This window comes from Plenodomus lingam (genome assembly GCF_022343315.1).
Source record: "Plenodomus lingam strain CAN1 chromosome Unknown contig_17, whole genome shotgun sequence".
Classification (NCBI taxonomy): Eukaryota; Fungi; Ascomycota; class Dothideomycetes; order Pleosporales; family Leptosphaeriaceae; genus Plenodomus; species Plenodomus lingam.
Window position 1 is genome coordinate 519316 of NW_027093934.1, and position 13756 is coordinate 533071.

A 13756-nucleotide genomic window follows, 5' to 3' on the forward strand; every position below is an offset into this window, starting at 1 on the left:
GTATTGTCTCATCAACACAAGCTGTGGTCCCAGGTACCGTGGTATCGGGACTACCGGTTCACGGTGCACAACACACTCGACTCTAAAGACCTTTCAACCACTTTCTCCCTACCAACGAAGTTTTTTCTGCTACAAATACCACCAACATGATAACGCGGGACTTGGGATTGTAGATGAAAACCTCCCAAGCACTCAGTTCAAGTGTACGATCGCTCATACTCCTTGGTCCTAACAACATGAAATGTCTCCCCTTTTACTTCATCGATATAAGATACCTGCAATACTTATAACCAAATCATTATAGCGCAATATATAATCAGCAATTTAAATCCCCACGCTGTCCTATTCACACCCAAAATCTCTACCACTCTCACGAAAAATATCTCCGTTGCCTATGTACCTCCCCCTCGTATACACACAAGTGCGTTCCCCTATCCCTCACATATAAATGCTTTCCAGCAGGGCACCTAGTTTACTGCCGCACCCGATGTACCGCCGCTCAAGCGCGCGTTTCCTTATCAAGTAGCACCGCAGCATTGTGGAAGGCCAGATAAGCATGATTTGTGGCTCGCGTTGGGATGAGGTCGTGGCTATGAGATGGTTACTGGTTATAATTAGTAGATATAGTAGAATTTTATTCTTCTTGATTATTGAATTATATTTGCAACAGTTGAGAGTGCCGTTGTATTCATGACTTTAAAGACACGAGCATCGTAAGTGCACAATACCCCTACAAAACCATCACGCATGCTCATCAAAGCTCATGTACACTATCATGCCGTTTCCTTTCCATGGTCCTATTCGACCCTGCAATCCGCTTATTCTGCTCGGCGAGTAGATACTTTGTGACTTTAAACGTCGTGCCGTAATTGACTTGCAAAGCTTGATCTTCAGCGACATTATCCTGAATCACCAGGCGACTGATATCCTTCCAGATATCCTCTCCTGCGGCAGCATTGATCTGCAGAGCTTGGTGGCGTGCCGAGTTACGCAAGATTATACGCTCTGTTTTGATGGGCAACTCTTTTGAAGGAAATTCCGAGTCGTCGACAAGGGTTTCGTCGCCGCTGTCTTCGTCGCCGTCTTCTTCGGTCAGAGATTTCAGGTCGGCGCGAGTTAGGGGTATGGTTCCGTCGTCTGATGCTGTTAAAGGATGATCAAAGTTTAACGGGTGTGTTGGCACTTACTTGACGGACGTCGGCCTTGAAGGAGCTTGGCGATGCGGAGGCCTTCACAGTTGCCTACTTTTTCTCGGAGGAAGAGATCAATGCGTTCAATGACTTCTGCATTGGCTACAAGCTGCTTCTTCTCCATAGTCTTGACGATGCCCACATTGGATATCTGAATGCGTAGCAGTAGAGTCGCCTTGACGTCTGACAACTCACTCATCACCACGCTGAGTTTCTCTTCGTCTGAGGATCCCTGCGTGAGCTGATGCGCAAACTGGTTCACCTTGCCCTTGGGTTTAGGATCGAGTTTGTTAAGCAACTCAGCGAGCTTGCTCTGGACATCTCTCAATCGGACCATTTCTGAACCAACACTCGGCGTTTGCAGTTCTTCTTCATCCTCAATGATTCCAATGAGGGTCTTTATACTTCTCAGTTCGCTCTCGTGACGCTCTAAAACGGAAACCAGAGCTTTCTGGCGTTTGTGTGCGCTGCGGATGCGGTCGAGTATGCGAAAGGCTTGCTCCACCAGTTGAGTGGTCGCTTGAACAGCAGCTAGGAACACGAGAACTTCAGCCTATCGTGCTGGGTCAGTCTATAATACAGGTACGAGATCAGCATATGTACCATGTTTCAAGGTTTGAGGAGGTGAAATGATAATTGTGGATTGGATTGCATTCAGCAACCTGCTGGTTTGGAGCGATGGCAGTTTTTATCTCGAAGATGAACCCTCCCCAACGCCCTCAGCGGGGCGCAGTGCTGGAGGTGCGGCAGGAGAGTTCGCAGCTATCCGGTGAGCAGCTCGCAGCTTGCATGCATCATTAGATGATTGTGACCAGTGATGTGTTGTCGCAAAAGAGCCTGCAGCAATTGGCGCATATCAGCAGAGGGTGCATGTTCGCATGGTGGTGACCAATGACGATGACCTCTAAATTGGCCAACATGGCTCACAGCTGAGCCGATTGACCACTTGTGCATTGAACCCCCTCAAAGGTGTGCGCTTCCATAGACACTCCTACGCAAACGAAAACGCCACCTTCTGCCTGCTCCCTCACTCAGTCGGCTACAGAGCGTATACACTGTGAGCCGAAAAGCACATCGAACGGGCACCGACGGGCGATGTAAAACCGGTGTGTGACGCGCTTGCTGCTGTTTTCCGCGGAACAGGCGAGATCGACGTAGGTTGTAGTGGATGAAACCGTCGTCTCACCCAAGATGAGAGACTTCGCAGTTGCGGAATGACCGTCAATCTCCATTTTCAGACGTCGGACTATCCTACGTGCGATGAAATTCTCAGGGATGGAAGGTCGAAAAATCGCCCGAACAACTTCACGGTTATTGCTGAGCTTGGGGTAGAGGACTATATTCTTTGTCGGTATCGTTCCCATCTTCAGATTGCTAGCCTGGCAGGGTTAACTCGAGTCTTGGATCTTCGAGGTTCAAGCAATCGTACAGGTAAGCCTTCTTTAGTACGGTCAAGCCTCTTGTAAGTTTTATCCACGTTAGACTTCTGGGACTTGCAACTGGGTGAATGTGCTGATTCCAGTCTCGACGAAGCAACATCTGTGGCAGATCTGATGGGATAGATGATGAATACATTCTCTCTGGGCCAGGTCAGACATGGGTACAGTGCAAAACGTGAAAGAAGCGATCTTACACATGGACATTCCACATTTGATCGACTGCGTCTCCATTGATCTGAAGAGCATTGCCGCTGGCGAGATTCTTGCTTATGATGATTTCTTTGGACGTGACTTTCTTCTTCGACAAAGGGCGATCAGATGGGCTCGTAGAAGACATTGGAGACTCGGGTCGTGGGGAATATCTGATGTTCATTCTCTTAATGAGGCAGTTCGCAAGTATTTGTTGTAGCCTACCTACGATGAAAGGCTTGGGGACTGTAGAAGGACAGCACACACCGTGTAGGCTAGACTGAGAATGCATTGAAAGCCGACACCCTGGTGAGGTGGCTGCGCCAGATGCGCTACGAGGGGTACCGGTAGAAGGACAATGGTCAGGTATCGAGTTGCTTTCATGACTGGCTGTGGGATGTGAGCTGTCACATGACGTCTCGATGAGCGCCACTTGCCGGACCGGTCACCTCGAAACGGACAGTTGTGCGCCTTGGTAGTATGCGTGTGCCTTACACATAGCCCCCACCGGTTTCTGCCTGGTCTCCAACCGTCAAGGATCCATGAATCCAAGGTTGTCTGCACGCACCGCGCCTCGAGAATCGAAGGGTCTTCACATTCACACCGCAAACATGCGCATCGAGAAACCCCACCCGGACTAGCGCATCCCTCCGCGGCGACCTGCTTGTTCTACGTAGAGCAGGCCCACATCTACGGCCGCCTGCTTCGAACGTGCATTATGAACGGACACGTAGGTGCGCGCATGACTGTACGAGAATTCATGTCACGATACCCGGACAAAGCGTTTGACTATCTCGTGAGGCACTTCGAGGACGACCCAAGAGTCCAGGCGGAAATCAATGGCTATCTAACTCACCCCGAAAGTGGACAGTCTCAGAGTTATGAGCTCTCGCGCAATCAGAAAGGATCTTATTCGACGTCGCCCGTTGATTCTCATCACCACGGTATGCCTCCCGTACGCCAGAAGCCCTTGCATCGCCCTTCATTCGGGACATCGCAGCCACCGTATAACAATCCCATCAGTCCTCCAGCTTCGGCATCTCAAGCTTCACGTACCTCTTCGAAAGGTGAATCTACTCCACGACTATGGATTAATCTTGTGACCGATACCGAGAATGGTGTCAAAGAGGAGACCGTTCGCGTAAGGCATGCACCGATACCGTATAGCGTGATCCGAATGGCTGTGATCGAGAGGCTGGATCTCACTGATAGACTTGCTGAAATAGATACATTGGAAGTGCCCATATCCAGGTCTGCGGCTCCTGGCGTCTATACAGAAGTACCTGTATCATATTCCATTGAGCTGACTTGGTTACGGTCTGGCGCTGATATGACACACAAAACCACTTTTCACGTCGTTGTTAGCAACTTGCTAGACATAGATGTACTTTTGGGTGAAGGGGAAACCGGTGAATATTCTTCAGGTGAGTACACGGCCCCTTGTAGAAGTCATGTCAGATCATGTAATTAACAGACTATTGCGCTGTACCCAGGAAGTCTACCAAATAATCTTCCGCAAACATCGCGCGACTTTGGCCATGTTTCCAGAGGGAGCTCAGGTAATATACCAGGATATGCACAAACACCACCTGTACCATCTTGGCATCGCTCGGCCACATGCACGACAACCGACGACTCTAGCACGACAACTGTTCAACATCAGCCATCCCAACATTATCAACAACCCCCACCCTTCTTACAACCAATTTTCAACCAGTACAAATCTCCGCAGCACTCAAGTCCCATCATCAAGCATCCTCCGCGTCCAACAACACAAATCGATACTTCAAGGCCTGCCCAAACTCCCGCTGTTCTTGCAGCTTCGACACACCAGACCAGTGATCCCAACGCTCCCATCAGCAGAATCAGACTCTTCCTCGAATGGGGCAGAACGCCCATCTTGCTCTGGCTAGACCTCTGTGCATCTGGCGACGCTTTCTTCCAAGCTTTCCAAAAGCTTGCTCTGCAAAGAAAACGCACGTTGGACCGCGCCGAAACAGTATTATATCTGCGGCAAAACAAGGATGGCGTGGATGACGAGGAGTATCCGCTTTCTCTCGACGAGGAAGAATTGGATGCTGATTGGGGATCAACAGTGGCCTGGCTGATGGAGAACAGAAGAGATAAGCCACCGCACATACATGGGCGCGTCGAGGTTGGCGAAGGGTAGCGGGGTGTTTGCCTGAGTTTTCAGCATCACATCTTTTCGGCACAACTTTCACATAACCGTGAAGCTGCCACTAGGCCACTCAGATGTGCCATCCGTCTCTCGTGCACGGATCACCTACACCAGTCTCCAAATTCACCGTGATGGCCTCAAGTAGCGGACCCAACTGTACATATACTTTGGCCAACCCGCCATGGCTCCTCCTATTCAGTATCTCCTCAGTAAGCCCCATGTCAACCACGCCACCCAAACCATGTCCAGACAAACCAAGCCACACGCCAGCAAGAATGCCCAAGGCCTCCACAGCCAAGGTCACTCACGCGGCACAGCCAACACCCCATACGCCAGCAGAGTCACCAGCATCCAAGGCCTAAACACCAAAAGGACAACAACAAACACCACAACTTCCAAACACCACCCCAAACTCAAACAACACAACTACCTCCGCTACAGCCAATCCCTCCGCATCTTCCACTATGCCTCATCTTACCTCCCCCTTCCCCTCTTCCAAAGCCTTCTCTCCCGCCCATCACACGGCTACATAACCACGCTCCTGAGCCGTGACCCTTTACACTCCAACCCCATTCCCACAGGCGACGAAACACCTCCCGGCTGCACAGAAGTCGTGTATATGGCCTCTGTATTCCATAACGGCGGGTCAGCACTAGGATTCCGCACGGGGGCTGCAAGTGGAGGCGCCGGCGCGGATAGGGTGGAGTGGTTGTGTTTTGAGCGCAAAGTGGACGAGAGGATATTGAGCGGGTTGCGGATCAAGTGCGGGAGGAGGGGAAAAGTGAATTCCGGGCTGCTATTTGATTGCGTGGCGGTTGTGGAGAAGGGGAGGGGTTGCGGGCTGCGGGCTCGAGGCGAGCATTGGGCGTGGTGGGATGCTTTGAGCGGGGCGGGGCATCCGAGGTGGAGGGTTAGGTTGGGGTGGAGGGGGTTTGGGACGGAGGTTGCGACGTATTGGGCGTATAAGGTGGCTCAGGCTCAGGCGTTTGCGATGTGGGAGGAGATGGAGAGGGAAGTGGAAGAGGACATTAAGCAAGAAGAAGTGCAATATGTATCTGTCGATGAAGATCAGGAGGGGTGGCAGGATATGGAAGTAGACGATGATGCTTCAGAGCTGATGGGTGATATCGACACGGAGGAGAGTAATCATGTCGTACCCAGAGTCGCTGTACTTGCTACCCCGGAGCAGAGTGTAGATGCTAGGAGTGGGAATACCACGCCCCCAGCTCAAGATCGCGATGATGCTTAGGGGGCCAACAGTAAGTTGACTAAGATAGTGCGGTAGAGCTTCAACTTGCCCTTTTGACACAGCTGAGCCCGTGCATAATGGCCGACCTCTTTTCACAGCTTCGTAGAACCAAGCATGATTATGTGCCAGACGGGAGTTCGCACCTGAGACGTAAGCTTATAACCGGCATTAACGGGACTCATATGTGTAGATAGTCGTAAATGGAATATTATGTTATATACAATTATACACAATATATAACAGCAGGCGGAAAAGCGCCGCATTTCATATCTCAGAGCTAGAAGTAAGCGCAGTTCATAAAAGGATCCATCTAATCCTTAAGACCAATTTCCACCGCTGTCAGGATAAATTCCATGAACCCAGCATTCGTATCAATAATATTCTGAATATACTCCTCGCTCGTGGGGTAAAAGTTTGTGGAATATCCAAATTCGAGCGTGTAGCCGTAGACCTTGTTGACGTTCTTGTTGGTGTGCCACCTGCTGAATGCATAGTCGTCGGTTGCACCAGACGTGGGATACAAGCCGACCGCTTGCTGGGGTACATAAGATCGTCCGCCGACAGAGACCATTGCGTTTGTTGTGCGGTTGGCTTGGAGGCGGATGTTGTCCCAGTCGGCTTGGTCGATGTACTCTTTGTACACGTCGTCGTTGACAATGCCGCGCTTGCCGTCGAAAGCGGGATTGTTGAGGTTTTGCTTGGGATCGTGGGACTGATTGTCATCGTCGCCCCATGAGTAGAGGAGGGTTCCAGCTGCAGAGTGGACATCCATGTACCACCTGATATTGGGGAATTGGTCGTAGACGGAAGCTACGTTCTTGCTCTCAGGCTCTGAGAAGGGCGCGGTGCCGTAGAAGGCCTGGGAGGAGGCATTTGTGGAAGCGGGAGCAACGCTTGGGTCAAAGTGCTTGGGGAAGTCCCACAAGAAGTCAAAGTTGCGGTTGAGATCCACACCGACACTGAGAGGATTGTTGGGCGTGGAGCTGGCTGGGTTGCGGTTCTTGCGCCACAGATTGCTATTGGCTTGGTCGTGGCGAACACCGTCGGGGTTGGTCATGGGGAGGAAGACGATTCCAGCGCTGAGAGTAGTCTTGACGTCTTTGTTGGAGAATGTCTTGTTGCCGTATGTAAGGCCCTTGCGGTGTTTATTGGCATAGAGGAGATCAGAAATGAAGTAGATGAGGTTGTCGGGACCACCTCGTTCTCTGGCATGAATACCACTGATGAAGTAAATGTACTGCTTGTCCTTCTTCATCTTTTCCGCCTTGTTGGCAACGCCACCAATGACCGTGGCATTCTCGTAAGTCTTGTGAGGCGCAGTGAATAGGGGCATTCCATACTCTTTCTCAAGACCTTTCATTGCCGTGTACACCTCATCAGCGTTGAGAATGCCAGCGCTCTGAATCGCAGCATATTCGCTAGAGTTTCTGGAGCCCAAGCCTCGGGGTGCGACCTCTCCGCCCTTGAAGCGATCACCTTTTCCGATTGGTGCGGTGGCAGTCTGACGCTTGTTCAAGTTGTGCAGGGTCTCTATACGTACGACCTCAGGATCCAAGTTCCTCTTGAAGTGGTCGTAGCGGTCTTCTGAAATGACCGCATGGAGCTTATGCTCTCCTCTGGCGGCCAGGACGACAGGACGGCAGCCATAGTCGACTTCGCTGTTGGCCGAGATGAAGTCGTACAGTTGGTTCTTCTCCTTGGCATAAAAGGCGACACTCAGAACATCCGAAGCAATCGCAGTTCCGGCGAGTCCAAGAAGTGTAGAGACCTTCATGATGAGGTGTAGTCGAGGGGTCGGGAAGAAGGTGAGAAGCAAGTCGTGACAGTGGCAGGCTTGACTTGACCCTTGTTATATATGCCAATGATTCAAGCCGGTACGTACTACCAGCTGCACTTGTGCCTGTAGAAGATCCCAATCGAAAAATGGAGCTAACATCGATGAGGAAGCTCGTTTCCCTACCAAGACACCAAACATCTTGGCCCGCTTCCCACTGTCGGTTGCGATAACAAAATGTTGGGTTTTGCAGCCGGGCAGTATGAAAGTAACGCTTCCATGCTGATTGAAGGATCCGGAATCCTGGTCTCTGGTCATGGCAGACATGGAGACGTGCTTTGGCGAGCGAAGTTCATGAACCATGACATGCTCCCCGAGTTTAGCGTGGCCCGCCACACGGGTGATAGCTAACTCTAGCGCTACAGTATGATTGCAGCAATCATAAACAGAGTCTAGATGCACTGTCGACTTCAGAGAGGTTTTAACCTAACGCATTTGGCAGTTGGGAAGCCGCGAAACTTTGATGTTCTTTGTATGGGACGCGTTCGTGGGTGGTGAGAAAACGCTGGTAGACCTAGCTAGAGAGGATGAGTTTCACAGGCTGAAATATGACCCAGCGTAACACAGAGCGAATGATCTGCACCATGTAAATTGTGGACTGTGTACCGTATGGTTAGTGCTACATGCATACTACAGCATTTGGAGTCTAGACAAACCTGTAGTTTGAGGTCATACTAGTCTTTTATATACAGCAGCAAAATTAGTGCAGTACTTTGATCTTCCCCAGCTTCTGTCAATGTTTCCTATCGTCTATCGTAGGCATTGGCTAAGACTATCGGAAATGTCCCATCCTCTCACAAGACGGAGCAAGAAGGCGGCAGAGTCGGACCATGAGATCGGATCCGAACGACGCCGTGAACAAGCTAGGCAGTGTTAGGACTAGACAAGAAATGATTGATTCGACCTCCACGCCGAGACAACCACAACGCGACACATGCATGTCACGACCACCGCGGCGGTCGCCATGAAGCCGCCTTGATTGCAAACAACGCCGTCCAGGCACAAACTTCACTACAATGGACTATGCCTCCGTGCCACCAGAGATACCCCAGATAACTGTTCTTCTCCTAGGCGATGCCGATGTTGGAAAGTCCATGTTCTTATCGTATGTCAACTATCCCTCCCCTACCTTTAAACCACCCACCAAACCCATCCCATTGCCCTCTATACCTACTCCTCGAGACACCACACAAAAACACAGATACAAAGACACGCATAATAACCCAACCAGCCGCCTATCCCTAGGCATTTCCCCACGCCAGCCTCCATCCCCCAACACACCCCTCACATCCGAGGCCCCACCCCCCTACACCCTCCCCACCCTCCACGACTCCTCCCAACCCTTCGCCTTCGACATCACCCTCTACGGCCGCCCCTACCGCCTCCACTTCTACGACACCGCCTCCCCAACCTCATACATCCTCTTGCGCCCCGACTTCGTCATCCTCTGCTACTCCATCGCCTCGCGCCCCTCGCTCCACAGCCTGAGCACCCGCTGGCTCCCCGTCGTAAACGAGCACTTCAACTACGATGAGAACCTGCCGGTCATGGTGTTGGGCCTGAAGCGGGATTTGCGCCGTCAGTGGACCGCGGATGAGGTTTGCGCTGGGGAGGAGGATCGGCGCGCGGATCTGGGGCAGGGTGTGGGTAGGGGTGTGGGTAGGAAAGAAGGGAGGGGGATGGGTAAGGGCCCGAGTGTGATGCCGCATGAGGGATTGCAGGCTGCGCAGCAGATGCTGTGTGATCATTATGCAGAGTGTAGTGCGCTTACAGGGGAGTTGTGTAGAGAGGTTTTGGAGGATGTGGCGAGGACGTGTGCGAAGACTACGACGGAGAAGGGGGCGAAGAGTGCGGGGATGGAGTGTCTTGTCATGTAGGCTTGTTATACTCATCACGCATCATCCGTCGTGTTGCAATGAATGAAATGTTGGTTCTGTGATGCGTGAAAACGCTGATCAAGGTATACCGTATATGTACTAACCAACAACAAATCTCCTACATCTATAGAACACAACCTCCCCAATTTCAACCCCTACTACCATGCTAAACCTGACCCTCCTTCCCTGTGCATGGTAAACGAATACCAGTAAACGGGCACAAAGAGATTGCACAAAGACAGATTACAATATCTTGTGACACAATCTACGCACCCTGCAAACCCCAACTCCGCCCTTCCCCAATTCTAACCAAGCCACTGTAACTATGAATATAATACACAATCCCCAATACCCCGTCCACCCATATACCAACATGTGCAACTCCCAACCCCTCCCACCCTAGTTTTTTGTAAACGCCGTTTCAAACAATTCACCCCTCTCTCACAATCTCGCTCTACTCGCAAATTTCACCAAAGACCACTATCCCCTCTTCAACACTCCACCTTTCCCTTCCCTTCTCCTCCCCTTCCCTTCCCTTCTCCTCCCCTTCCCTTCCCTTCTCCTCCCCTTCCCTTCCCTTCTCCTCCCCTTCCCTTCCTCACTCTCCCAACATCCTACCCTGCCCCCCCACCCCTCATCCTCCTATCCTCCCTAATCTTCTCATCAATCGCCCTATCCAAAGCGCCCTGAATCGCCTTACTCGGCGTACGAAACGCATTGCGATCGAGGACCGCGATGCGCGAAGGGCCCGCATCATAGCGAACAGGCGTGCGGGGATTGAATTCAGTGGGTTCAGTCGCGGGGGTTTGGTGTGCGGGTTTGGCGGGAGTGGTGGTGGCGGTGGTGGTAGTGGTGGTGATTTTGGGTTTAGGTTTGGTCAGGGGTTGGGGTTTGGGAGGCGGTTTGGCCGCGGTGGTGGAAGGGAGTGGGGTTTTTGGTGTAGGCAGGAGGCGAGACGTTGGGTTTTTTGGGTTTTTTGGGTTTGGGGTGATGGGTGGTTTGCGTGGTGCGAGACGTGTGCGGGGTGTAATAGTGTGAGGTTTGCTGGATGGGGTGGGAGTGGGTTTGCTGGGTGAGGTGCTGCGAATGGGAGTCTTGGTGGGTGAGCCTACTGGTGTAGTGGACTCGATTGTTGGAACTGCTTCTGCTGCTTTTGCGCTCTCGGTGTGTTTACTACCAACTTTGCTGGGTGTCTTTGCAACAACCTGCTTGGTATGCACATTCAACACACCATCCCGCTCTTCGCTATGCCACTGCGTGACCCGCTCAGCGATAACTGCGGCACTGGCAAACTTCTCCTCGTATGGTCGTGGGTCGGTAGAAGGATCATACGGCTTTTGGGTCTCGGGTTTAGACAGTTTACGAATTGCTGAAGGTTGTGGAGTCTTGGGTATAGGTTTCCGAGAGGACATTGGAGGTTTCGTAGCTGGTTTCGTGCGTGTCACTGGCGTAAGGGGGGTTCTGAGCTTTGTTGCGGCACGAGGTGTTGTAGGCAGGATAGGTTTACTTTTCGAGAGTGGAACAGCTGGTGTTTGCTTCTTAGCAGGTGTTCCGATGGCTGGGCGCGCAGGAGTCGTGGTACGTTCAACTGTCATTTGCTTCTTGACAGGTGTTCCGATGGCTGGGCGCGTAGACGTAGTGGTACGTTCACCTGTCACCTGTTTCCTTCCAGGCGTCCCATTCACAAGGCGCACAGAAGTCATAGTAGCAGTCCCTCCAGTCTTCTGCCGACGCGGCGTCGCAGCCACCGCTGTCGTCGGAACCTTCAATTTCTTCTCCGCTACCATCTTTCCAGGCCGTGACCTTGATGTGACAGCACCATCGGCCTTGCCCGCATCAGGAGGAAAAGCACCATCACACGCATCCTTCGGTGCCGCGACCTTTTCACGAAGCACTTGGCCAGCCACACTACAGTCCGGATGCCAAACTGGCACACCAGGCCCCGTCAACGTGGCAGCGCGTTGCTTAGCAACCCCGAGGCTATGCGGCAGTTTGGGGCGGACAGCTGGTGTATCCGAGTTCCACCTCGTCAGTCGATGTCTGGCGGTGGAGGGAGTGGAGATCTTGGGTATCTTGGCATCCATTTCACGCATGAGAATGGCATTGGACATGGACGGCAGTTCGTTTGTGTTAAGGGTGCTTTGTGAGAGTGCTGAGCCGATAGATCGGCGTAAACTCTCCCCCATCGATGCCATGTCCTTTTGCATTGCGAGATAGACCTCTGGGTCTGTCCCGGCGCGTCGGTGCTGGCTTGATGGGTGGAATTTGTATTTTGCGGGGGAGAGAATGGGATTGCGCTGCTGGACATGTTTCTCTAGGCGATGTAGTGATGCGTCTTCGACCTTGTCTGACCTAGAATTTGGGCCTGAGAATAGTAGCGCAGGGCAAGATAAAGGCTCTGCTATCTCCATTTTACCAACTGTATCATCTTGCTTTACCAGTGATGCTTTTATGGTCCTGACTTTGAACCCAGCGGGGTTCATCTTCTGCACTGCCATCGTTCCTGCGCACTTGACAGCCGGGCTCTTGACGCGCTTGCTTTCATCAAAGTACTTCCCAGCCAGCACAGGCAATCCTTGTGACTGTACTGGAGACATACTTCCTGCCTTCTTAGTGGGCTCATCGATCGTCACTGTACGCTGCTCCGCATTTAGCTTCAGGAACGAAGGCGGAGTCCCAGAGTAGAGAGTCTCTGATGCCTTGCGCAATGGTGTAGGTGCGGGCGACTTGATTGGATCGACGCCTGGATGCGCGCGTGCCCATTCGTTTGTCTTGAAAGACCCGGAGGTGAGCCTCGCCATCATGTGGCCGATATTCTCGGGCCGTGTGTCGTTTGCTGAATGTGTTCTGTCTATCTGTGATTGTGCTTGGTGGGAACTGGTGATAGATGAAGCTTCTGTAATAGCATCGCGAATATCCCGTTCATTCACATCTGGCAGACACTCGGATGGGATGCGAAGCGATGCTACCGGCATTGATATCGGATCTCTTGCTTCTTTGGAATGGATCTTGCTCGATGTCCAAGCCGGGCTCCCATCTTCAATACCCTTCGTAACTAGCGTACCCACTTGATGCTTTGAGGAATCACTGCCCTTCCCCATCGACGGTCCAAATAACGCCTTGGCGAGGGCCCGCTTCGCAGGCGTTTGCTTCACCGGAGTCACGTTCTTCAATGGGCTTGGCGTTCGTCTCGTGGGTGTCCCAGCCTGCGAGCTCTTGGGGGGCGATGCCGGCTTCTTAGGCGTAATTTTGCTCAATGGGATTTCACAAGAAAAATAGAAGCCGTTTGGGCCTATCTCCAGCGTGGCCGGGCTTCCGCGATGCTTTGGTGTGGCACGGACTTTGGCAGGAGTTTCGCGCTCCTTTGTGGGAGTGTCGCGTTGGCTGCGACTTGGAGTTTGTGGAGGTGTTGCTGGTGTCGCGGGCGATGCTGGAGACATTGAAACTTCCTCTAGGAAGCGCCGGTGCAGTGGTGTGGACTTTGGAGTGGAGGGTCGCCGTTGCTTGTTAGGTGAGGAAGGTGGAGTACAGTGTGGATCGGCATTGTCTGTTGATGCCGCTGGAGCCTGATCCATTTGAGAGATGAATGCCGCAGAGGGCGAACCAATGGCGTCACACATACTCGGTCCGTGAGCTTGAACGTGGGTGAAAGCTGTCGTCATGTGATCTGAATTGGGCTGCACTGATTAGAGGCCACACCTTAAAGGCCGAGTATGACCATGGGATGAATATTAGTACACCAGACGGCACAATATCAAAAGTCGCAACGGTTGTTTGGAACAACGTGTGTAACAAACAA

The 13756-nt window shown here is 52.1% G+C and overlaps 7 protein-coding genes across 7 annotated transcripts; 3 read left to right on the plus strand and 4 right to left on the minus strand.

Moving 5' to 3' along the window:
* Positions 1 to 572: 572 nt before the first annotated feature.
* On the minus strand, positions 573 to 1796 carry IAQ61_003181 (uncharacterized protein; the record flags this gene model as incomplete). The annotated part of the gene is made up of 3 exons (XM_066095873.1): positions 573 to 1137; positions 1188 to 1743; positions 1794 to 1796. The coding sequence occupies 3 exons, from the start codon at positions 1794 to 1796 to the stop codon at positions 755 to 757; spliced, it is 942 nt and encodes a 313-aa protein (XP_065954118.1). The 3' UTR covers positions 573 to 754.
* A 425-nt stretch (positions 1797 to 2221) lies between these two features.
* Positions 2222 to 3202, minus strand: IAQ61_003182 (uncharacterized protein; the record flags this gene model as incomplete). Its single annotated transcript, XM_066095874.1, has 4 exons — positions 2222 to 2569; positions 2620 to 2770; positions 2824 to 2991; positions 3048 to 3202. 4 exons carry the CDS (start codon positions 3200 to 3202, stop codon positions 2222 to 2224), a joined length of 822 nt encoding a protein of 273 aa, XP_065954119.1.
* Positions 3203 to 3536: 334 nt separating this feature from the next.
* On the plus strand, positions 3537 to 4988 carry IAQ61_003183 (uncharacterized protein; the record flags this gene model as incomplete). Its single annotated transcript, XM_066095875.1, has 2 exons — positions 3537 to 4242; positions 4312 to 4988. The coding sequence occupies 2 exons, from the start codon at positions 3537 to 3539 to the stop codon at positions 4986 to 4988; spliced, it is 1383 nt and encodes a 460-aa protein (XP_065954120.1).
* Positions 4989 to 5178: 190 nt separating this feature from the next.
* Positions 5179 to 6246, plus strand: IAQ61_003184 (uncharacterized protein; the record flags this gene model as incomplete). Its single annotated transcript, XM_003844783.2, has 1 exon — positions 5179 to 6246. One exon carries the CDS (start codon positions 5179 to 5181, stop codon positions 6244 to 6246), a length of 1068 nt encoding a protein of 355 aa, XP_003844831.2.
* A 310-nt stretch (positions 6247 to 6556) lies between these two features.
* On the minus strand, positions 6557 to 8020 carry IAQ61_003185 (uncharacterized protein; the record flags this gene model as incomplete). The annotated part of the gene is made up of 1 exon (XM_003844784.2): positions 6557 to 8020. One exon carries the CDS (start codon positions 8018 to 8020, stop codon positions 6557 to 6559), a length of 1464 nt encoding a protein of 487 aa, XP_003844832.2.
* Positions 8021 to 9096: 1076 nt separating this feature from the next.
* On the plus strand, positions 9097 to 9957 carry IAQ61_003186 (uncharacterized protein; the record flags this gene model as incomplete). The annotated part of the gene is made up of 1 exon (XM_066095876.1): positions 9097 to 9957. One exon carries the CDS (start codon positions 9097 to 9099, stop codon positions 9955 to 9957), a length of 861 nt encoding a protein of 286 aa, XP_065954121.1.
* A 614-nt stretch (positions 9958 to 10571) lies between these two features.
* On the minus strand, positions 10572 to 13634 carry IAQ61_003187 (uncharacterized protein; the record flags this gene model as incomplete). Its single annotated transcript, XM_066095877.1, has 2 exons — positions 10572 to 11401; positions 11465 to 13634. Coding segments are annotated over 2 exons (3000 nt in total), but the record flags the coding sequence as incomplete, so codon positions are not given.
* Between the last annotated feature and the right edge of the window lie 122 nt (positions 13635 to 13756).